Raw genomic sequence first — 21,168 nt, 5'->3', positions numbered from 1 at the left:
GCAGGCAAGGAGAGGAGGAGCCCTTCGTCCAGCAGTCGCTGCGAATGGGTTAGCGACAAGGGAGCCGAGGATGTCCGGTTCGGCCCTTGCGGGAGGGACGTCTACGACCGAAAGTTCCCGGGTTCTCAAGGCATGTAGGACCCCATTGGATCCCTGTTCCCCCATGGTCTACATTAACCTAGTTACTGCAGAGAGTTGCGGGTCTTTATATGTTCTGTTGGAACATATCTAATTTTGAGCGTAATCCTTTTGAACCAACGTTAATGTGGATAGGGAGGGGAGGGGTTGGGGCGACTTGAATCGAATTTCGTGATGCGTCGTGCAAGGTGCAAGTTATAGTCCGGGTTTCCAAATGGCTGCAGAATGTCACTGCACTCCTCCGTCTCTCAATTCTGCCGTCCCAGTTCATCTCACCACACACAGTACTAGTAAGATTATCTTCATTCGGCCCAACCCAATCTTTCTCATTCCCGTTTGATTAACTCGTTTATGGCAATGGCAAATATGGCCAACAAACAATGCCTAGAGGCAACAGATAGACAGACTCTGACAGAATAGGCAAATAGACAGACAGCTAGGAGATAACTAAACATACGCAGTACAGACAAACACTTTACCGACTTTCGGGGCCGTCCCAGCCGGCTTAACCAGAACAATTCAGTGTTGGTCGAAAGAATAAATATTTTCATCTAAATGATGCTCATCTATTCATTCTAGCCAACAAGTCTGCAGTAGTGGAATTGCTACTACTACTACTAAGGGAGGTAGATAAGGTAATATCGCAATAATATCGCTGGGTCGTTTATTCTTGATCCACTTGTTCCGCATTGCAGTTGTTGTGTGATTTCCCAAGGGGGTAAGTGGTGAGGGATTCTTTTCTTTTTTACCCCCCATGTTCTTCATAAGTCCAAATGCTCTCTTTACATACTATGTAGTACACTACGTACAAGTTACCATGCTTCCATGCTCCCATGCTCCCATATACCATGTTCCCACGCTACACCGCTTCATCGAATTCGCAAATCAGAGCTGGTGCCGGGAAAAGGCCCGGGGGGTAGGTGAAGGGGGGAAGGGGGAGGGGGCATTTGCGAATGGCAAACTTGGTAAACTTACGTTTCCGTCGAAATCGTAATATGTGCCATATCAATTGGGCAATCAGAACAACGATTAAGAGAACGCCTTGCTTAATTGGGAATTGGTAATCTTGGCAACAAGACTTTTCCCATCTCTCTGGGTGACTTTTTTTTTTTTTTTTTTTTTTCTTTCACACACACTAACTAACTACCTACCTTATGTACAGTGTAATAATTGTAGTCTTTACATAAAAAAAAGGACTCCACCTCGTGACGAGATTTTGTCAGGTTTGGCTCGCCAATAATACATACCCCCCTCCCCCTTTGAACTACACTACACACCTGCATACATACCTAACCTAAGTATGTACACTAGAACTTAAGACACACACACATTGTTAAATAAATAGCAGGTTAGGTAGTAATAAGTCGCGGCTATATTCCGTTCGTACATACATACCTACCTACTATGTAATAGGTGGTATCATACTGGTATGTATGTATGGTAGTTATAGTGCCTAGGGTAGGTAGCGAATAGATGGTAGCGGTCCTATTCCGTGCCGATATGCCAGTCCTTCCCCTACCACTCCGATTCTAGGGTACTCCTCCCTTTAAACAACCTCCTCGACAATCATACCCCTCATTGAGCTCTTGACGAAAAGCGTGGTCTCGTCGTTCAATACTTTTTTCGAGGTGTCCTCAATCTCATACATCCGCCTCGCGAACTCAACCGCGTCTGCTTTGGTCTCAAAGGTGACCTCATTCACCATGTCGTAGGGTACCGTCGGCGCTGGCTCATAAAAGACGGTGAATGGATTGCCCAGAGACGGATCCGAAGCTTCGTGATCGAGATAGCGCCGCTTATAAGTTAGCAATCCTTTGGACGTCTTAGCAATTTCTTTGACCAGTGAGGCGTGCTGGGCCTCATAGTATTCCCTGAATTCAGCGGGGCTGAGATCTGGGTTGCGTTTGAAGAAGAGGAGCATGGTATAATGTGGTTCCTTGGACATTTTGGAGCGATGGAACGAGACGATTTTTGGTAAAGGCAATCTTAAACTTGTGTGGTGTGTTGTGTTTGAAGTGGCGATGTGGTTTAGTCAAGGTTTTCGATAGATATAAGAGGAACGAATCTGCTTTAGATGGGTTGCTGACTGCATAAGTACCTAGGGTAAGTAAGGTCATGTACCTTAGACGATGATTCTAAGAGGGCATTTTTTTTCTTGGACGGTGCTGAACAACTTCAAGTTTTCCAAGTTGAGAAGAACTATCGCCTAGAAGCCCTAGAGAGCAATAGATCAACACTATACCTGCAACTAAGTCTGCATCTCTATCACATCCTTATGGACAGAAACCCCACTCTAATAGGGATAGCCAGCAGTCATCTTGCAATCGGTATTATAGCATTATGTAGCACGATGCATACGATGCATAGTGTACGATGCAGCAGAATGTGCTAAGGTAGTATAGACATATGCATCGAACGCAGCCGCACTACCACATAGCATAGCATAGTAGTCCATACATATGTATGTAGTATGTGCAACGTCTTCCGACTTTATACATAACTACACATGTGCAGTGTGCACTGCATAATAATACTAAGCTTCTCACTAGGTACCTACCTGCTCCTCGGAACCTCTTCCGCACCCCTGACACTCCTGAGCCCCTGTTCTGGGGCTCCGCTCCAGGGCAGAGAACTTTTTATATTGCAACCCGCAGTTATACATACAATGAATGACACTTTGGAATCATTGAATCAATCTTCAACATGAACAACTACATACAACTACACTACCTACATACCCTCGACTACCTACTCGACCTTTACCAGGGTTTGCTGTGTAAGCATTGCCCCGCCCAGCCGAGCTACTAATCAGCTCGGTGCACTAGAAATCCCATAGAATCTACCTAGGGTACATACCTATAGTTAGACCTTGGCTACAAGATGCGACTACCACGTAGATCGGTGATAGATATTTAAATAGTCATTATGGTCCCGAATACTAGGTTCCTACTAAATTAAGACAGTAATGTCTAACTACCATAGTACTAGGTAAGCCAGGTACTACCAGTAGTAGGTAAGCTAGGTGGTTAAATAGTAGATATAAAAAGTCCCTAACATTAGTTCAGAACTTCAGCCTGTTCAGGGCCTTGGAATTATCACCAGCTCACATTATATCCCTCTCTGATAACTAGTTATCCAATTCAAGCAGAAAAAGAGGAAAAAAACATTCAAAACAGTTACAAGGTTTTGTATGCAGGTCAATGTCACCGGTAACTGGGTATACGGTATACTAGGTATTCAGGTAGTATCGTATTTAATTGATGAGAAGGGTAGGTAACATTTGCATCAAACTTGATACTACTACGTATATGTACCTAAGTTTCAAAGAATCCCAGGTTACAATGATGTTCCCAATGCGGTAAAAAGGCATGATACTCGGTCTCAGTGTAGTTAGACTTGCAACCTAATCGAGTATATAGCCCTAGAGAACTCCACTACGTCACATACGACGTACAGTATTATCTGAGACTCTGATGAGTATTACTAGGTATACTATTCTACATACCTAGTACTATACTTAGTATACCGCCTTGGTATACCGAGTAACCGACCAAGTATACGAATAGTTACCGACCTAGTGTATACTGTATGATACCACCTAGAAGTCATGCACGCACGTGGTATATTACTTACTGGACATTTACTCGATTGAGAATACGATCACTTTGCAACGATCGCTTCACGACCCACACAATTTCTCACCTTTCTCGCATTGTCATACGCCAGTTTAACCACTCCTCAACCACCCTCCCCCCTGTCCCAGTTTGTCCCAGTGTGGTGCGGACCCTGATATCCTTATAAGGACTAGAATCGTTCACCCAAACATCTTCGTAACGCGGTAATATAGCTACCTAATCAGCGAACACCTACCTACCTCTCCATACCCGCAAACCCTCCACGCCGTCATACAGTATATCATCGTGGCCAAGATGTGTATTTTTGTAAGTGGGTTTTTGTATCCATCCATCCAATAACATCCATCCCATCCCCCATCCCATCACTCGCCCACGATTCTCACCTAAGTCGGGTTTAGTCTGGGGGGGGCTACTACCGGCCACATCGGGGGCGCAACTGTGAGGACCATCCTAGACCGATTCCCCCATGTGGAAAATCGCCGCCCTTGGTTCGTGCAACCAGGGCGAATAATGTGGGATTTGGGTCTTTGGAATATGTACGTTTTTTCTCATAGCGGAATTATCGTCCCTACGCCGTATGTAAGTATGATTAATCTTAAGGTACATAACATATTTCGTGTTCCCAGCAATCGATGTTCTGTTTTTAGTTGGAGAAGTTCCGAAAATAGCAAATTGTCCATCGATGATTGATTTTCTCTTCTGTTTTTTTTTAACTTTCCTAATAACTAAATTAACTTTCCTAATAAAAATAAAAAAAAAGTTCCAGCTACCATTCTTCAGTTACCGCTGGATAAGTCGCCGAGCGGGGACCTTTGTAGCGTATAACCAACGTACATCCAGCGTATATGTTACGAGTAACAACTTACGTATGTACTCACAAGTAACTTGGCACTAATTAGCGTGTGATAGTTCGAAATAATGATAGAGTGTACTTTGTAGGCTAGTAGCAACAAACCTAGTAGTTACCTACCTAGGTACCTAGTAACTACCTACCTACGTCGTAGTACCTAGGATAGCTTATAATGCTGGATCCACTGTCACGTGGACTCCACCCCTAACTAGTAGTTCTTTGGGAGCGAGAAAGCCGATCTTATTAGTCTTCTCTTCTTTCTTCCTTTCTCTCTTGAGTCTTTACCCTCTCATATTCACCCTATTCACCCTATTCACCCTGCTTCTCCCCACCTTTGACCACATAAAGTTAAAAGGCTGGAGTTAGAGTTCCTAGCAGAGCTCCTAGCAGATTTGAGCAGTCGTTGGCGACAATGAAAAATAGTTAATGTGGACCCTCCATTGAATGCGAATCCGAGCACGCAGACGTTGTCATAAGTTCGTCTGCTCCCTTCCCTTCCTTCCCTTCATGCAGAAGAGACTCCGCATATATGCAGCGTAGGCATGTCAAGCCAAGCCTAATATGACATGACATGAACAAGATACGTTCCCCGACTATCTCCGCGGCAGACTCCTGCAGCCATTCAGCCATTCGGCCATCCTATGGGGTCTCTCCGCTCGTTGCTGAAAGGGGGCTTCTAGGTATATCCAAACCTCTGGCGCCTTGCTTGTGGGGGAAGGGGTCGGATGGGCAACGCGCGGAATTACAGAAGGTGTGGAGCGATGCGACTGTCGTGGAGCGCATCACCATAGCCTGTCGCGTCTTGGGTCTGCCGATGTAAACAACATTGTCATCGTCTTCCCAGCCTTCGTATACGGCCTCAGCCCGTCGTCATCGTCCACTAGGAGCCGGATATCCGTCACTGTCCGGGACTGCGTAGCCACCGTAAAGGAGCTCAAAGCGGACTTCAACATTTCGCAAGATACTAACATCGCAGGCTACGTTCACGCGAACGATCTCGCGGATATCTGCGCTCGTCACTCGTGGACGCGGCGAAAGACCCAGTTGGCTCGGATACCTGACTTTGTGGACCTTTGGCGTACTATTTCGCGAGCGGCGACGATCTCACATTTGCCGAGTGCATGCGCAGGCGATTGCCCAGGCTCTGAAGGCAAATGTTCATCCCTACTTACGGATGAGATCAGGCATATTGGGATAGATAGCGATCCCTTTGACCGGAAGATCGTCGAAAAGAGAACGGCTAGGGCCCACGGGTATGGTACGAACGCGCAGTGTCGAAGCGAGAGAAGGCAGAAACCTTGCTTGATTGGATACCAAGCGAACGAGCCGTGAAGGAATCGTTGCCAGAGGCCGTCGATTTCTGGTTATCCTGCAGTGAACAGCCGCCGCCCACTCTTGCAGCGATAACCGGTAGTTAGTTACCTATTTGCGCCGGTATGTATCTAGATCTAGTTACACGAAAGAGGGATGTTCTCGATTTCTTCCCGCATCCCAAGCATGTGGTTCTAATCTATTGAACATTCCTCGCTCTTCTTGCCTAAATTAGTCAGATCTGCCTATAATCTGTTGCGAAATCTAGACTTACCAATTTACTGCATGGTTGCATGCGCCCGAACGCGCCCGAGCACGCCCTTACCTCTAAGAGCGGGACATGGGACGGGGGGAGAGGGATGGTATATCCGGTTCAATATTCGATTAAATAACCCATGCCACGGATCTTAAACCTAACGATCCTATTAACTATACCTGTGTTTATATAGTCACAAGGACTTTTACATATTATTAGTATGCTTCCAGTTTTTGTTCAGGCTTGGCACTCAATCATCCTTGCAGCAGCAATGTGTATCACACTCCATCATTCTCACCTATAAAGAGACAAGGCTAGGCTGATCTTATCATAATCCAATGCTACCTACCTACATATGCCATAAGGGTTGCCTGATGGTAGGATCGTGAGAGGCGAGATCTTGTGCTACACACCAACATGCATACTAGGTACCTACATATACATATACCGATAGAGAATAAGCTGCATTCTCGGCTCCAGCAAAGGAATCCGAATGGCGCGTGTTGGTAAGGGATGGGGGTTAGGATGGGGGGGGCCGGCTCTGGATTGCGAAGAACCCATCCATCCATCATCCATACATGATATGCGAAGAAAGCACGCGGCGTTTGCATGAATGGAACATGAAAACGGCTTGACAGGTCATAATAGACTACTGTTCCCCTCCCCTGATAAACCTGATGGTGGCAAACGTTTCTACGATTGCATCCATTCCATCTATTCTGTACAGGATCCCGCACCTACCCTACCTACCGACCTAGGTAGGTTTTTCTAGCGTTGGCTCGCCATTGGCAAGGCAATAGTTATCAGACAGACAAATCAGCTTCTAGCCTCTATCTCTTAGTCCGTAATTCAAATGTGTGGCATTTTATGGTTGGCTGCCTCAGGTGCCCAGAGAACAAATAAATCATTAAATGCAGCCTATAGGAAGGAAGCAAAGCAAAGAAAATCGTCCATGATCTTCCGGCGATGAGGAATCAATCATTCTTTGCACGCCTTGAGTTAAAGATGTTTTCTTAACTAATAACGAAGCTAAGGTTAGAGATATGTTGCTCCGGATTAACCTACCGGGACCTCCGTGAAGCAATCATCTCTACGATCTCTCTTCCTGAGTCTTCCATATGCCCTTTTGCTCCAAATACAAGTTGCTTTTTTTTTTTGCCTCGCCTCGCAAGCTGCCCCCCCCCCTTAATCCCTCATCTCTGGTTGTAATAGGTAGGTAGCAATCGTATGATATCGTCGTCTCCCTTGCCTCAAAAGTAGGTATCCACCACCTTAATCATACATACCTATCTACCTAGTTAACCCCTGCCCACAAATCTCCATCTGTATCGTCGATGCGTAAGCCAATGTAGGCAATTACATACGTCCAACTGCCCTTTCTGCAAAAGCCGTTGTGATGTCGTTCGGATAATCCCGCCAACAAATCCTACCGAACCGTCTCGCCCTGCGGTTGAGAAAAGCCTCTTCGCTAAAGAATGTAACCTATATTATGCGTATGTATGTATGTATGTATCTTTCCACTACCACCATGGTCGTAAGCGAGCTCGTTACCCCCCTGTCTGTCTGCAGTGTGCACCCATCTGTTGCTTTCGTATGTTATTCCGATATCGATCGCCCAAGATAACTTTTAGTTATCTTACATACGTACTTACTGCTACATTCCTACGTAGAGTAGATACGCAGTTCTAGGCACCTACATAAACTTATCAGCAGCTATCTCGGTAGCTAGGGATCATGTTCGCATATCAGCTTACAGTTACCGAGAACCGTTCCCAAGGGAAAAAAAAGTAAAAACCATTAGTTATCTAAGTGCTGACGGTTCCACCATAATGATTGCCTACTTCTTTCGCAATAATAACCATACTCACATCATTTCCCGTAGCAAGATAACAACTTGCCACAGGAAATAGTAGACCTATTCCACGTAGGTAGACCTCGCCCCCGAATCTCTCTCCCCCAAGGAAACGAGCGTCCTCTCCGCTCATCATAATCATCTGCACCCATCCATATATCCACATACCCATCCATATATCGCACAACCCACGCTCCAATATTCCCATCCTCACTCACCTCTTCTTCACCTTCTTCTCACCTGTCACCAGACGAGCTAGCGCGGGGTATTACACATTACAATAACTACATCCATGAGCTCTCCTATGTACCTACACGTGTAAGGTAGGCACCTACATAGGTATATATAACCTTTATACTATAGCCCACCCCCCATTGCGGAGATCCCAATCCCAGTGCTCCATAACTATAACACACCCGTGATATAGGTCCCTTACCCTATAACACACACCACTTATTATATATGTAGCTAAACTGCCTAACCTCCCGGCCACTAAGTTGACTATTGTATGTAATAACCCTACCCACTTGCCATCCTAATCCTGGTGAATATCGAAGTCCCCCCCCCACACACACACACACCACGCGCACTCATACTCAGGCATAACTAACTACCTGGTACACCACGCATACATACATACACGCACGCACACATGATGTAGGCTTGCCGCTTTAATAACATAACTAAAGCTGAGCTCGATTGGACCTTGGCCTGGGGAGTATTATGTAATGATTAATGCTGGTTTCCTCGCGTTGCGGAAGTAAGGTTAGTCCGTTTGACTTTTGCAAAAGTCGTCTGGTAACTAACTAGTTAACTAATCCGTTTACTTTTACATACGGGAGTAAGCCCCTTGAGGACACAGAGTTTCTCTACGTGTAGTTAACTACTGAGTAATTATCAGATTCCCGTATCGATCAATCATTGATGTTGTTCAAGATGCCTCTTTTCGATATCAATGCTCATCGTTATGATCCTAGCGATGACATAGGAGGAAGAGTCTCTTGCCATGCCTGCCTACTTAAGTCACTTCGGTGCTGCTCGCCCCTTAAGCTACGCATGAGGCCAGCGCCAATCGCTTGAACCGTTGCCACAAAACAGAAGAGCTAGGTATTAGATAGAGTAAAGTATTTATAAATGGGATCTTGACAATCCCTCTTCGGTGGTTCCTTTCCTCTTTGCGAGCCTGTTTTGTAAAAGCCCTCTCCTTTATAGATGCATACTAAGGTAGGTAATACTTGACCCCAACAACACGATAGATGGACTTTCCTGATGCTTTGAAGGAGTGACCGAGGCGTAGGCTCATTAGGTTCGTGGTGGATGGATGGATGGATGGATGGATGGGATATTATTGCGCAGAAGGGCCATATCCATGTCTTATTAGAAGCGTCGGTTGGGTAGGTATGTAGGTAGGTAATAAATAAATGCGCATATGTAGGTAGTATCATGTCTCGCCCCCCTCGACTGGAGTTACATAGGTGCCTAACCTTACATCAATCACCGCAAAACAAAAAGCACAGCACGTAACTATCAAGATCATTATGATCTTCTAGAATCACAACATGCACTCAAATTTGAATCGGCGTTTAACCACAAGGCGATTTGCACTTGGCCCCCCCCCCCCCCCCCCCCCCCCCGTGCCATTCATAACCCCTATTAGACCAGGTACCCCCAAATACACCCAGCCAGCCAGCCAGCCAACCAACCCTCTAGTTAAGACTGATTTCCTACCTAATTATAGACTTGGGAGAATTTAAACCAGCCTCCCGTTATTGAGAAATTAGCGGATGGCGGTTGGAACTGGGAGACGTCTAGTTGTCTTATTCGATTAGAATGGTGGCATACTTGGGGAAAAGGGGGGTGGGTGATGGAAAGATGCTGCGGACGCGAGACGCCGAGAATTTGGAATGGTCTGTCATTGTTATCTAAAACTGGATGTACCTACAGAAGTCGAGCACTACAGAGGCCGTCGAGGTAAGATGGATAGATAGATGGATGGATGGTTAGGGATCCGGCAACCATAGGTAGGTACCTAGTACGGGGGTAGGCTCTGAGCAGCAGCACATGATGTGATTGCCATCATGTTTTCCTCTCAGTCGAAGAGCCCCCCCATTGGAGATCGAAGACGAGGATGAGTCAAACGACGCTCATTCGCAGGTTAAGAACGCTATTGATGTCGGACTCCTACTTAGCTACCTAAGTAACCTGGTTCCGCTCACTATGTGTCGTGGAGATAAACCGTAGATTTTCAGGGGGGGAATAGATAGATAGAATGAAGAAGAGCTACACAAGACCGATGAAAGCACATATTTCAGAGTAGGTTTTACCTTACAGCTTCAAAGATGGTTTTCGAAACACCCCGTATGAAGCTATCACCAACTGCACCATCGCCCATTTGATCTCCGCTCCTCAACCGTCCTCCACGCCCCTGCCTAAACTAAGCTTCAGATTCAGATGGTGGAACTATCACATTAACTGACACCCTTCCCATCCCTTCCCTACCCTACCCTAAGAAGCCATATCTCAATCAACAGCGGGCTCTGTTTGGCCCGATATCCTGGAGAGCTGGATACTAACTAACCTTGCACCACCAAACCCCCCCCCCCCCCCCGCGTCTTGAGTAAGTCATACCCTCCCTCCCTACCTTACGACCCGACCCCCGCTGACATCAACCGCCTAACCTAGCGTGATACAAAGACAGGACAGGACGAGGACGAGGCAACGCAGACAGCAAAGGAACCGAGGATATCCTCCTACTTACCTACATCGACTGATCGATTCTCTATCTCCATCTCCATCTCTATCCCTTCGCCAAGGAGGCAAGGCCGCACGCATCGCATGCGCCAGCGACCTATCTCTCGCTAGGTATGCACGCGATCGTTGGTTGCTGGTTAACTACTAGCTACCTACCATAATGGCTGAGAATCGGAGAACTTAACCTGTGGTTGTTGTACCTAATGTACTGAGGTTAGGTTAGGTATGCGCGCCGTCGCGGCTGGTAGAGGAAGAGGGAGAGGTAAAGGGGTCGATATATTCTTTATGCTCTATGTTCTATGTTCACAAGACGTAGTGGCGTTTTGTCGTCGAAACGTAAAAGAAACCCCCCCAAAAATATGATACGGAGTAGGTTAACCGTTAACTAGTTGGTAGTGTGCCATAACTAACTAATAGTTAACTAGGTAACTAACTAACGGTAATTGAAAACCATCTCGCTCCATCCGTTCCAAGCAGAAACCGTAAATAACTAACTAACTAGTTAGTTAACCTAACCTAACCGGTTACCGACTTGGCAGCAAATTTTTTTTTTTTTTTTTTTTACGGCACTTCTCAATCCCAGAGCACGTGACTGACTGATTAACTAACGAGCTGAGACCAGAGCTGAGCGCGGAATTAAAAGCAGCAACCACGCTAACTATTCCCTACCCTACCTGTAATTAGCCCTAACCTAGTTCAAAAGCAAGGATGCCTGTAAAAAACGTTCAACGGCGGTATATCCCATCCATACCTGCCATGTGCTCACACACACACACACACACACAACACAGACAACACACAGACATTCCATCCGTGCGAACCGAGTGAAGCAGCAGCAGCAAGCTAAGTAAGTACGCCGTAGTATGGCATATGCACTTGGCCCTTGGGGTTTGCTTAGGTCCTTCAATTCGGAGAATTACATAAACCTAGTTCCATGCCGATATGAATTCAATTAACTACAACTCAGCGGTATATAATTTCTACGGTTTTGGGGGGGGTTTTTTTTTTTGCGGGTAACTAACTACCTAGTACCTAGTTAGTTATCAGCTATGTACCGGCCCGAAACGAGACCAAGACAAGACGACGGCACACGACACGATGCTGGGTATGTATCTACCTACCTACCCAATATTCATTCGTATTGACTATTATTATAGGATATTAGGTATGTAGGTAGGCACCTGGGCATAACCATAGTAAGCCAAGTAACCTTAGTTAATTGTAATCCAAGACATATTTTAAATACCCATATCTTCTCGCGCCACCAATACGAAGTACCTGACTAGTTACCTACCAAATAATCGCTGTGGACTGTTCACCGCTTACTTAACATCGGGCGACGGGACACCTACCTACCTACAGTACACCACCACAACATGCAAGCAGGCAGGCAAAGAAATAAATAAAAACAAGTTTTCTCGCTGCGCATGATTTACAACTCATCGCAAAGACGTAGCTTAAGTGGGCTTTCGGGGGTGGTTGTGGACGAGTTTCACAATCTGAGAGGCACTCCACGTAGAATGTCACGGGTCGGATTAGTATGCACCTACCAGCCTACCAGGTACTGAGGAGGTGAATATCCGCCCTATGTACGTATGCGCGTGGCAGCGGCAGCAGCAGCGGCAGTTCCATGACTTAGTGTACCTAGGCATACAAGATAATGCACGCAGCCGAATGCATCGGCGCAGGACCTCAGCCTGACAGCGTCTTACCTTGTAATCGGCCTATCTATCGTGTTGTAACGGCATACATGTATCCGGCTGCACCATGACCCGTCACAAAGAATATGTTAGGATGTTTCGAGGTCATGTTCAGGTGCAAGCCATTCTTCCCATAGCAAGCCGTATTGTCAACGACGATAAGTTTGCCACGGGGATGAAGCCTGGATATAGAGAACAACTATTGACCAAGAAATGTATATTAGTGTGAACAATCTCAAAACGACTCCTACCTATCTCTTTTCGATTGATTATCCAAACATTAGTTATCCAACCACTTAACCAAAATCAATGTTTAGCCAAAACTGAATTAGTACATTTGATCATAGGGCTTATTATATCACTTCGACAGCTGCGCTGCTTCAGGGCTTATCTCTTTTGATGCCTGCCTTGTACACCTCGAGGGCTCGGTCTCTGCTTTCCTTGTGATTCACGATCGGCTTAGGGTATCCGGCCTGCTTCGCTTGAGGCCCAGCGCCTCTGTTGTACGGGTCGTGGATAGCTTTGCCCTGGATGTCCCGAAGCTCTGGTATCCACTTGCGGATGAAATCGCCATTGTGGTCGAACTTCTCACTCTGGAGCAGCGGGTTGAAGATCCGGAAGTACGGCTGTGGATCAACGCCGGCGGATGCACTGAAGCCCCAGCCGCAGTGGTTAGACGCGAAGTCGCCGTCGATGAGGTGTTCCATAAAGAACTTCTCACCCATTCGCCAGTCGATCAGGAGATCTTTGCACAAGAAAGAAGCCACAATCATGCGACATCGATTATGCATCCACCCTATGCTTTTGATTTGCCGCATGGAGGCGTCAACGATCGGGAAGCCTGTGCGTCCATTACACCATGCCTCGAAGTGCGCTGTATCGTAAGACCATTCAATATCTGTGTACTCTGGCTTGTAAGGCTTATTCATGCTGTGGGGAGTTTCTGTTAGTTGGGAACAATCACTGAAGTATGTGAGAAAGGACTATAACTTGCCATATATACGGCCAATGTACCAAGACATGTTTATAGAAGTCACGCCATGCTACTTCGCTTATCCAAGCTCGTATTCCATCAACACCCGCGTCAAGCTTCTTCGTCTTATTTCTGTCTCTAGCAGTGCGAACTGCGGTCCTTGCGCTCAACGTTCCCGATGCTAGATGGAGTGATATCGACGATGTTGATGCTTCGGAGGGGAAATTACGTCGGCTACCATACTCGCCTATTTTCTCTTCGCAAAACTTTTCAAGTCTGTCCATCGCTGCATGCTCACCAGCTGGCCAAGTGGCATGAAAAAGTTTCGTGTCTTCTGTAGAGAGACGCTTGTTTTCTGGAGCATCTAGTAATTTGCAGTCAAATAACGCGCCGAAAGTTTGTCGGGCGTTAGAAGAATTCTTCGCTGGTGCGTCGAACAGATCAAGCAGTCCGGGATTCTCATGGAGGTGTGCGATCCATTTTCTGAACCACGGCGTATATACTGCGTACTGCTTTCCCTCGCCTGTGTGCAACAGACCTGGGGGGACGACACATGTATCGTGGTACAACTTCATGGAAAACCCCTTCCCCCTACACATTTGCACCATCTTCGCCTCCCTCCTCAACTCATCAACCTCATACTCCATGTTCGCATATAGGTGACTGGCTTTCCATTCTTCCATGAGATCCAAGATACGTTGGGGTATATACTTCCGCTTCTCCACGGTCTCCATGTATAAAGGGATATCTAACGCTGCTAGATCTTGTTTCAGGGTTTGTAGGGCTCGCAAGATGTAATCGACGCGCCGTGGGGACACTATGTGTGCCTCGAAGTCCTCGGGGCTTAATATGTACAGGCATATTAATGGCACACCAGCTTCCTGGGCTTTCTGGCTCGCCTCCCACAAAGCTCGGTTATCTGTTGTTCGTAAATCCATCTTAAACCAATGCACAACGGCTTTTTTCACCTGGACATCTTGATGCGTCGAGGCCGTTTCCTCTAGCGCTGATTCAAGTTCTTCAATCGGACGGGTTATCAAATTGTCGTTGTAAGCTTGAGCGCGCTCATTACTCATTTCGGGCGGGTAGAATTTGCGCAGAACAATCCCATACTTTTCAGACTCGGCAGAGAAATGATGTGGCTTGTGCAATGAATCTGAAGATCTATCACCTAGTTTTGTTTTCTTACTTGATGATTTGTGGATATCATCATCGCTATCGGAAATCTGCTTAATGGCCCGTTTAGATACCATAGTTGAGTAATGGGAAGGGTGGGTTTGTTGGTATTGAAGTAATGAAAGGCTTAGTTGATTTGATATAGGTCTCGCGTGACAAGGCGAGACAAACCAACGGCGGGTAGCAAAGAGACAAGTCGTGAATGAGTATCGACAGGAAGGGGATATACGATTCAAGGTATAGACGGACATTACATCATTCGAGATTGAAGACGAAGAATAGAAGACGATGAAATGAAAGAAAATAAGAAGGCGATGTGAATGAAGTGAAATTGGGGTTTCTGGAGGAAAATATTTTTCGATTCGCTGTTTTGGTGTTTTGCTTGTTATTTTGTTGATCCCCAATCGCCAAATTCGCGCTCTATTTCCGGCGTTGGAAATTTCAGGTTGATTTATAACTATACATATGTATGACACCTATAACTATCTCCAAGTGGAGGTACCTTTTAGGTACCAAATTACCATAGTGTTTGCTTACAGGAAGTAGGTATCTGACATGTACTGAAGCAGCAATCATATGTACATACTATGTGTATGTAGTATTGATGTACATATATGTATGTAACGTTGAAGTTGAACTTTGAATTGACTTTGGACCTGATTGATTGGGTGCTTTGAACATTGAAGTTTGTACCTACATAGTACCTAACTAGTAGGTACCTGTAACTTGAAGCTTTTGGCAACAACGACGCTGGATGTCTTGTGCGTCATCGCGTGCAGGCACCCCTGCCGATCGATCCAAACGTCGATTGTCTTAGATCCCGTAGCAGTGGCTTGGACAGTGGGGTGCTATGTACCAGCCGCTGATGAAACATTGAAACCCTAAATCAACCTCAACGATATGGAACCAACAATCAACGCTAAAACTGTGGCACTTACAATGTTTCCAGGTAGAACACAGCCACAGAAGACATACAGATGTAAGTTCATGAGTCTCAAGAGATAATAATAATACATGAGGATATTAATAAATGAAACAAAAAAATAAATAAAAAGAATTACGGCAATATATTATCTGTTAAGAGGACGAAATGCATGTGCAGGTACGAGATGCAACATAAAAGGTACGAGATGTAGAATGCGAAGATGTATAGATAGGTGCATGTCCAACGTCACTTAGTAGTAGCATTGACGCGCTGTGGTAAGTGGTAGGTTAGTAGGTACACAAATCTCGCAATGTGAAATGAAAACGTAGTTCGGAATTGCTTCCATGATTCTTTTTTTACAATTGAAATGATGGGAGTTTTAAGGATTGAAAATAGTGTAGACCAAAAGGGGTGTCGGGTTATGACAGGGAAGGCCGTGATAAAGGTCAAGCTTCATCTGGAGAGAGGGAGGAAGAAACGAAAATAGAAAAAAAAGAAAAAAAAAGTGAAGAAGTAATGAAAAAAAAGAGTCCCCTTTCATCAAGCAATCCGAGATCCCCCCAGATCCCACAGTCGCCCCAGATCCCACAGTCGATGGAATAGGGCGAGCGTAGGTATTGGCTTACTAATAAACTCAGTACGGCGATGCCTACCCATGACCAACAGCTTTCGAAGAAAATCCTCGAAAGTAGCGCACCAGTGGGATTCGAACCCGGAGGTTCGAACCCCGACCTGCGGATTGCATGTGAAAGGGGTGCCAAACCATTAGGCCATTTGCCCTCCATAGGACTGGATGGAAATTCAAGCGTTTTTTTAAAATATAAGGTATACTCGGGTAGGTATTAGGTACGTACCTGGGCTTGCCACCTGGCAGCGGACCTGGAAGAGGTTTTCAGCGGCGTTACTACTGGGCAGTGCGTACTGTGTACTATGTACTAATTCCATCCGAACTACCCTACATAGATGTAGGTATTACCCATTCAAAAGGGAAAGCCCCGCGGTTTGCTGATTTTACCCACCTGCAAAACATTACTCGTGTACGACTAAGTAGTGGAAAGCTCACGATCTACGGAACATGTATGATGGCACTTCGATTCAACATAATAGTTGCTTCTGGGTACTAAGTGTTTGTTGGGTATATTATGACGCGTTGTAACCCATGGATATCACCTACATATATGTTTGTGTATTATAGCAGAACCATATTGGCAGATGATTATGGGATATTTAAATGCTGCTTAGCACTAATATATCCAGTCCACCGCCTGGCCTGTACATTGGAATTGATCCCATGTATGTGTACCTACGTAATTACAGGAATTGGTCCTAGATTTGTAGTTATTCGTGGAAAAATGATATTATTCCTTCATCTTCTGGTTTAGAATTAGAGTACAGTCGTAGAACAATATAGTACGCATCTCAATTCGATTAACTGAATCAATGTCGCTGATCCAGTGAATATGTGATCTTCACTTAGCTTAGATAATTTCATTCACCTTAGTGCTTACAGGAATGGATCAAACAGGGAGTTTACAATGGGCGTTACAACATAACTAAGACCCTCATGGGAAGTCTTGCTCAATGAGAATACACATTTGATATTTGGGCTACCTATTTGCTCTAGAACGAGACACGAGTTTTGCCAAGAGAATTGGATACATAGGTAGTAGGAATTGTGCATGTGCTTATAATAGAACCGTGTTCGCCGTATTGGAACCAGCAAATAGTTAGTCATGATTGCATCCCGGCCATTGGCTTTATCAGATCCTATTGCTAGGTACATTAGTTAGTTTGTGCATGTAGAATGACTATGCGAGTCACATATCGTACCTCATTTGTTCTCTTCCAACTCCTGATTAAACCTAGTCCAGGTCCATCATATCCTCATCTACCTCCATAGCTTCACCCTCATCAGCACTATGGATCTCATCCATTAATCCGCCACTGCTGTCGTCACAGAGAGCCATGCTCTCCATTCCCTCGGTTACTTGAGTAACCTCGGCGTTGGTCATCTCGGCATCTTCGCCTTGGATATCTCCGTTTCCGAATTCCTCTCCATTATCATCGAGAAAGTATCCTACACATTCTAGAAGAGCAATCTCATTGTCAAGCCAGCCGTCGGGCCCACAGGCTTCGAGCAATATATCAATTTGTCGCGCCGTCTTGCAGTGCTTGTTGATGTCGAACGGAGGGCGTGGGAAGCTATGATAATCCTGACGAGCCTTAATAAGAAGGGAGACTAGTTCGATGAACACGGACTCAGGCATCAGCTGGGCCAACTGATCACGCTGATAGAACTGGGAAAGAAATTTCTCAGGTGTCCTGCCGGGATGGAAAGGTTCGAATGCTTCGGGCAAACACAGTCGAACGAAGAGATCGGAGAGAAGGTCATCAACCTTCTTTTGCTTTTCTCGGACCTTGTCTTGCCATTTGAGGACCCCGATCTTTCCCAAGGCGACTAGAACCCATTGGCTTCGGCGAGCGGTTCCCAAGACATGTCCTTTCTTCACAAGGACGAGTCCAGCGCGGGGAAGAACCTTAGAAAGGTACATGATTGGCAAGACCTCGTTGGGGCATTGAAACGAGTTGGTTGATTGCTACATGATTATAAAATTAGTAAAAGCTGTGGGTGCGACGACAGGTGTGTGTAAGGTCCAGTGTTGGATGGACTAATAGGCGGAAATCTGATGATAAACCAGTTGGAAAAGGGATGCTTACATGGGCAGAAAATAATCAAGGTGTTGGATCTGAAGAAGTTGGGTATATTGGTAAGTGGAATAGTTCGGTTCGTGATGATGGAAAGAATAAAATAAATAAAGTATAGGTTGCGAGTATTGGGTGGGGGGACGAATATTAAATAAGTAGTTAGTAGATATTGAAATGGGAGATTGGTGTTAACGAGCACCTACAATACAGCGAGTGTCAAGTGGGTATCTCAGACCTAAGGAATGAGCATCATATTAAAGCTTTTCAGCACCGGGCAGCTTTCGTGGAGGTGACTTATGAGTACCTACGTACTTAACACTAAAAACCACTAATGGTGCTTCAGTTCCACGTTATCTACTCATTTCTATTTATCTACAGGAGTACTAGGTATGTACATGGAGATACAGGCACCTGAATGATGAATTTTTCTGGGAAGACCACAGACTAGGGTCGTGATGTTCATTCAGTGAGAAATAGCTGTACTTATTTAACCGTGGTAACATACTATATCTCTTGCTCGGCACACTGAATTATTAAATGTACCGAGATAAATATTGATCAAATTCTATGTCAAATCTCAGGTTACCATGTCTCAGTGTCCATTAACCGGTTTTGAAGACCTCTCATACAGTTGAAAGAAGCTAGCAAATAAATACTATAATCCAGTGACGTAGTATGGAATTGCATGAATGATGCCATATGTAGGCTGAGGGAAGAAGCAATATCCTGAAATAAAGACGATTGGATTACTCGTGGACAATGATCAATGCTACGCTCTGGCTATCCATCGACTGCGGGGATCTGGGGGATATTTCTTTTTTCCCTTTTTTTTTGATTCTTTATTCAAATTACTTCCTGTCATTTATTTTCACGTATACTGATTATTATTCAATATGCATACGTAGTTAATACGCAGCTCTCGACCCCAGTACCAGATCCGAAGCCAGAACAAAAACACGTCTATAAATCACATCGTTCAAAGATCAATCTACTCAAAAAGTTGGAAAGACAAATAGCTGATATTACAATTTTACGTATCAACTAAAATGCAAATCCTCTCCAAGGACCGTCGCTACAATAGGCCATATCTACTCTGCGCATCTCTCCATCCCATTTACTTCAATTCAAGCAAGCCTACAGGATGCTTGCTCCAAGACATCTGACGTTACTTTTAGCTTGCCAGACCCATTTGATGACTCAGCAATTCCCTAATCCGGCAATTCAAGGATCGTGTGTCGTCTCACCACTTTTTCAGCCGCATCGCATCTACACTACACTACACTAGCTTAACTTACCGAATTATGGGAATCTTAATGTTAGTACGGATCTAGTACCATCAACCCACTGCACATGCGATGCTAATTTTTATCTGTGGCTCATTTCCTCACCCACAGATGGATTTTAAAGGAAAGAACAGTACGGAGGTGGCTTGATTATTTAGGATTTGTTGCTTAAGTAATTAGTGGCTACAGCAGGTGCCGGCCAGGTGCCAAATAGTCTGGGCAGGCAAGTGGCAGTCATACTGTCGCATGGAAGAATATTCTGAAAGCCACCTCCGTACACTATGCAGCACTTTCTAGAGCTGTTGCAGCACAGCTCATACTTCTACAAAGTAGATTATCAATCAAACCAACCTTCTCTTCGGCCTACTTCGTGGATTATGTAGTAGATTGGTGCATCGTAATGGATGCTGAAGGGTAAGTTAAGCAATCAATAGTTATTTACTTTAATTGGGATGTAGGTCTACTATTGAAGAGTGCATGCGGAGGCAGGATATAGGATGTAGTCGAAGGCGACGAATCACATTACATAATCACTTCATGACGAGGAACAAAACTTATCAAGACTTGTTTGACCCGTATCTGTGCCATGATGAACATCTCGAGCATCACAGCTTTTTCAAGGCCACTATCAATATTCGGCACGGAGGCTATCGTAGTAGCCCCAAAATCCTCGCCCATAGAGTCACTCGAAGGTGGACGCGAGAACACTTTGCTAGCCGGGCACAGGTTCATCTCACATTACAGATTGTACAGAAGGCCAGAAACTTGAAGTAGGTTGCAGCAGTTGCAGAAAGGAAATCGTTTGTATTTCGTTCCGAAATGCGGATGTAGCGGCCTTCTAACCGGCTAGATGCAATGGCAATAATAACCTCATGCCAACCATACCATCATGAATCACCCAATGAACACCAATCCCTGAGAATGTGTTAGGGACTTCGATACGTTGAAATGCCGCACGCGTGAACCAACGTACCATTTTGATAATGCATGTGGTATTTATCGGACAGCGCTCCAGACGCTCTTGAGAAGACCATCCCGCTGGGCCAATCGGTTTAGAGCATCGTCGCTCTCACCCATTGCTCGCACGAAACCGCAGAGAGCGTAGACATGGTTCTCTCCCTGGATCTGTCGGCCGTTCTCGTCAACCTTGGCGATAGAGATCTGGACGGAAGCGTGGTCCTTGGCCTTGATGATACGGTTGGTGGCACTGCACTTGCGGGGGACGTAGCTAGATGAGAGGAAGAGATGGATTAGCCAAATTCAAACATCAATCGATGGAGAGAATGTAATAATATGTAGGGATTCTTACAGGTCCACAATATCTCCCTTGTCGTTCTCCATTTTTGGCGATTTGTCGAGGGTGACGTTTAAATTTTGAAATGGATTATGTGGTGATGTGTTGGGGAGGACGATCGGTCGCGAGGCGGTGGAATGTTGTCGTGATGGTTGAAGCAAATTAAAATTGGCTGGTAATTTTTGACCCCTCGAAAAGAAAATTGTTAGTTTGGTGTGCGTGGGGTTTCGCGCTCGGGTCTCGATCACGTGAGAGTAAAAGTACCTAGGTACAGTCACTACCTAGTAGCCCGTGGGACCATGACACAATCATCAGCTG

At 45.4% G+C, this 21,168-nt stretch overlaps 6 protein-coding genes across 6 annotated transcripts; 2 read left to right on the top strand and 4 right to left on the bottom strand.

Annotated features, from left to right (window-relative positions):
• Window positions 1–1,266: 1,266 nt before the first annotated feature.
• GGS25DRAFT_508217 (EthD domain-containing protein) lies at window positions 1,267–2,720 on the bottom strand. The gene is made up of 2 exons (XM_049262452.1): window positions 2,688–2,720; window positions 1,267–2,599 (listed from the first exon to the last, which is right to left on the bottom strand). Exon 2 carries the CDS (start codon window positions 2,081–2,083, stop codon window positions 1,685–1,687), a length of 399 nt encoding a protein of 132 aa, XP_049113330.1. The 5' UTR covers window positions 2,084–2,599; window positions 2,688–2,720; the 3' UTR covers window positions 1,267–1,684.
• A 1,101-nt stretch (window positions 2,721–3,821) lies between these two features.
• GGS25DRAFT_508216 (uncharacterized protein) lies at window positions 3,822–4,808 on the top strand. Its single transcript, XM_049262451.1, has 2 exons — window positions 3,822–4,657; window positions 4,744–4,808. Exons 1-2 carry the CDS (start codon window positions 4,456–4,458, stop codon window positions 4,782–4,784), a joined length of 243 nt encoding a protein of 80 aa, XP_049113329.1. The 5' UTR covers window positions 3,822–4,455; the 3' UTR covers window positions 4,785–4,808.
• GGS25DRAFT_460912 (uncharacterized protein) lies at window positions 4,339–6,316 on the top strand. Its single transcript, XM_049258933.1, has 4 exons — window positions 4,339–4,352; window positions 4,683–5,099; window positions 5,304–6,057; window positions 6,203–6,316. Exons 2-3 carry the CDS (start codon window positions 5,068–5,070, stop codon window positions 5,953–5,955), a joined length of 684 nt encoding a protein of 227 aa, XP_049113328.1. The 5' UTR covers window positions 4,339–4,352; window positions 4,683–5,067; the 3' UTR covers window positions 5,956–6,057; window positions 6,203–6,316.
• A 6,557-nt stretch (window positions 6,317–12,873) lies between these two features.
• On the bottom strand, window positions 12,874–14,719 carry GGS25DRAFT_515926 (deoxyribodipyrimidine photo-lyase; the record flags this gene model as incomplete). Its single annotated transcript, XM_049263134.1, has 2 exons — window positions 12,874–13,423; window positions 13,488–14,719. 2 exons carry the CDS (start codon window positions 14,717–14,719, stop codon window positions 12,874–12,876), a joined length of 1,782 nt encoding a protein of 593 aa, XP_049113327.1.
• Window positions 14,720–17,429: 2,710 nt separating this feature from the next.
• Window positions 17,430–18,119, bottom strand: GGS25DRAFT_534828 (uncharacterized protein; the record flags this gene model as incomplete). The annotated part of the gene is made up of 1 exon (XM_049265816.1): window positions 17,430–18,119. The coding sequence occupies one exon, from the start codon at window positions 18,117–18,119 to the stop codon at window positions 17,430–17,432; it is 690 nt and encodes a 229-aa protein (XP_049113326.1).
• A 1,912-nt stretch (window positions 18,120–20,031) lies between these two features.
• On the bottom strand, window positions 20,032–21,019 carry GGS25DRAFT_508204 (40S ribosomal protein S21). The gene is made up of 2 exons (XM_049262450.1): window positions 20,866–21,019; window positions 20,032–20,784 (listed from the first exon to the last, which is right to left on the bottom strand). Exons 1-2 carry the CDS (start codon window positions 20,895–20,897, stop codon window positions 20,553–20,555), a joined length of 264 nt encoding a protein of 87 aa, XP_049113325.1. The 5' UTR covers window positions 20,898–21,019; the 3' UTR covers window positions 20,032–20,552.
• Window positions 21,020–21,168: the final 149 nt, after the last annotated feature.

This window comes from Hypoxylon fragiforme (assembly GCF_022984875.1).
Source record: "Hypoxylon fragiforme strain CBS 206.31 chromosome Unknown GGS25scaffold_9, whole genome shotgun sequence".
Classification (NCBI taxonomy): domain Eukaryota; kingdom Fungi; phylum Ascomycota; class Sordariomycetes; order Xylariales; family Hypoxylaceae; genus Hypoxylon; species Hypoxylon fragiforme.
Note: the sequence above shows the minus strand (reverse complement) of the source record. Positions and strands in the feature narration are given on the sequence as shown.

Coding starts and splice junctions, on each gene's coding strand:
- GGS25DRAFT_508204 (XM_049262450.1), bottom strand. CDS start 20,897: ATGGAGAACGACAAGGGAGATATTGTGGACCT. Junction 20,785..20,865: donor AAGGGAGATATTGTGGACCT/GTAAGAATCCCT, acceptor CCTCTCATCTAG/CTACGTCCCCCGCAAGTGCA.
- GGS25DRAFT_508216 (XM_049262451.1), top strand. CDS start 4,456: ATGATTGATTTTCTCTTCTGTTTTTTTTTAACTTTCCTAATAACTAAA. Junction 4,658..4,743: donor ACGTATGTACTCACAAGTAA/CTTGGCACTAAT, acceptor GTAGTTACCTAC/CTAGGTACCTAGTAACTACC.
- GGS25DRAFT_508217 (XM_049262452.1), bottom strand. CDS start 2,083: ATGTCCAAGGAACCACATTATACCATGCTCCTCTTCTTCAAACGCAAC.
- GGS25DRAFT_460912 (XM_049258933.1), top strand. CDS start 5,068: ATGCGAATCCGAGCACGCAGACGTTGTCATAA. Junction 5,100..5,303: donor GCACGCAGACGTTGTCATAA/GTTCGTCTGCTC, acceptor GGGGGCTTCTAG/GTATATCCAAACCTCTGGCG.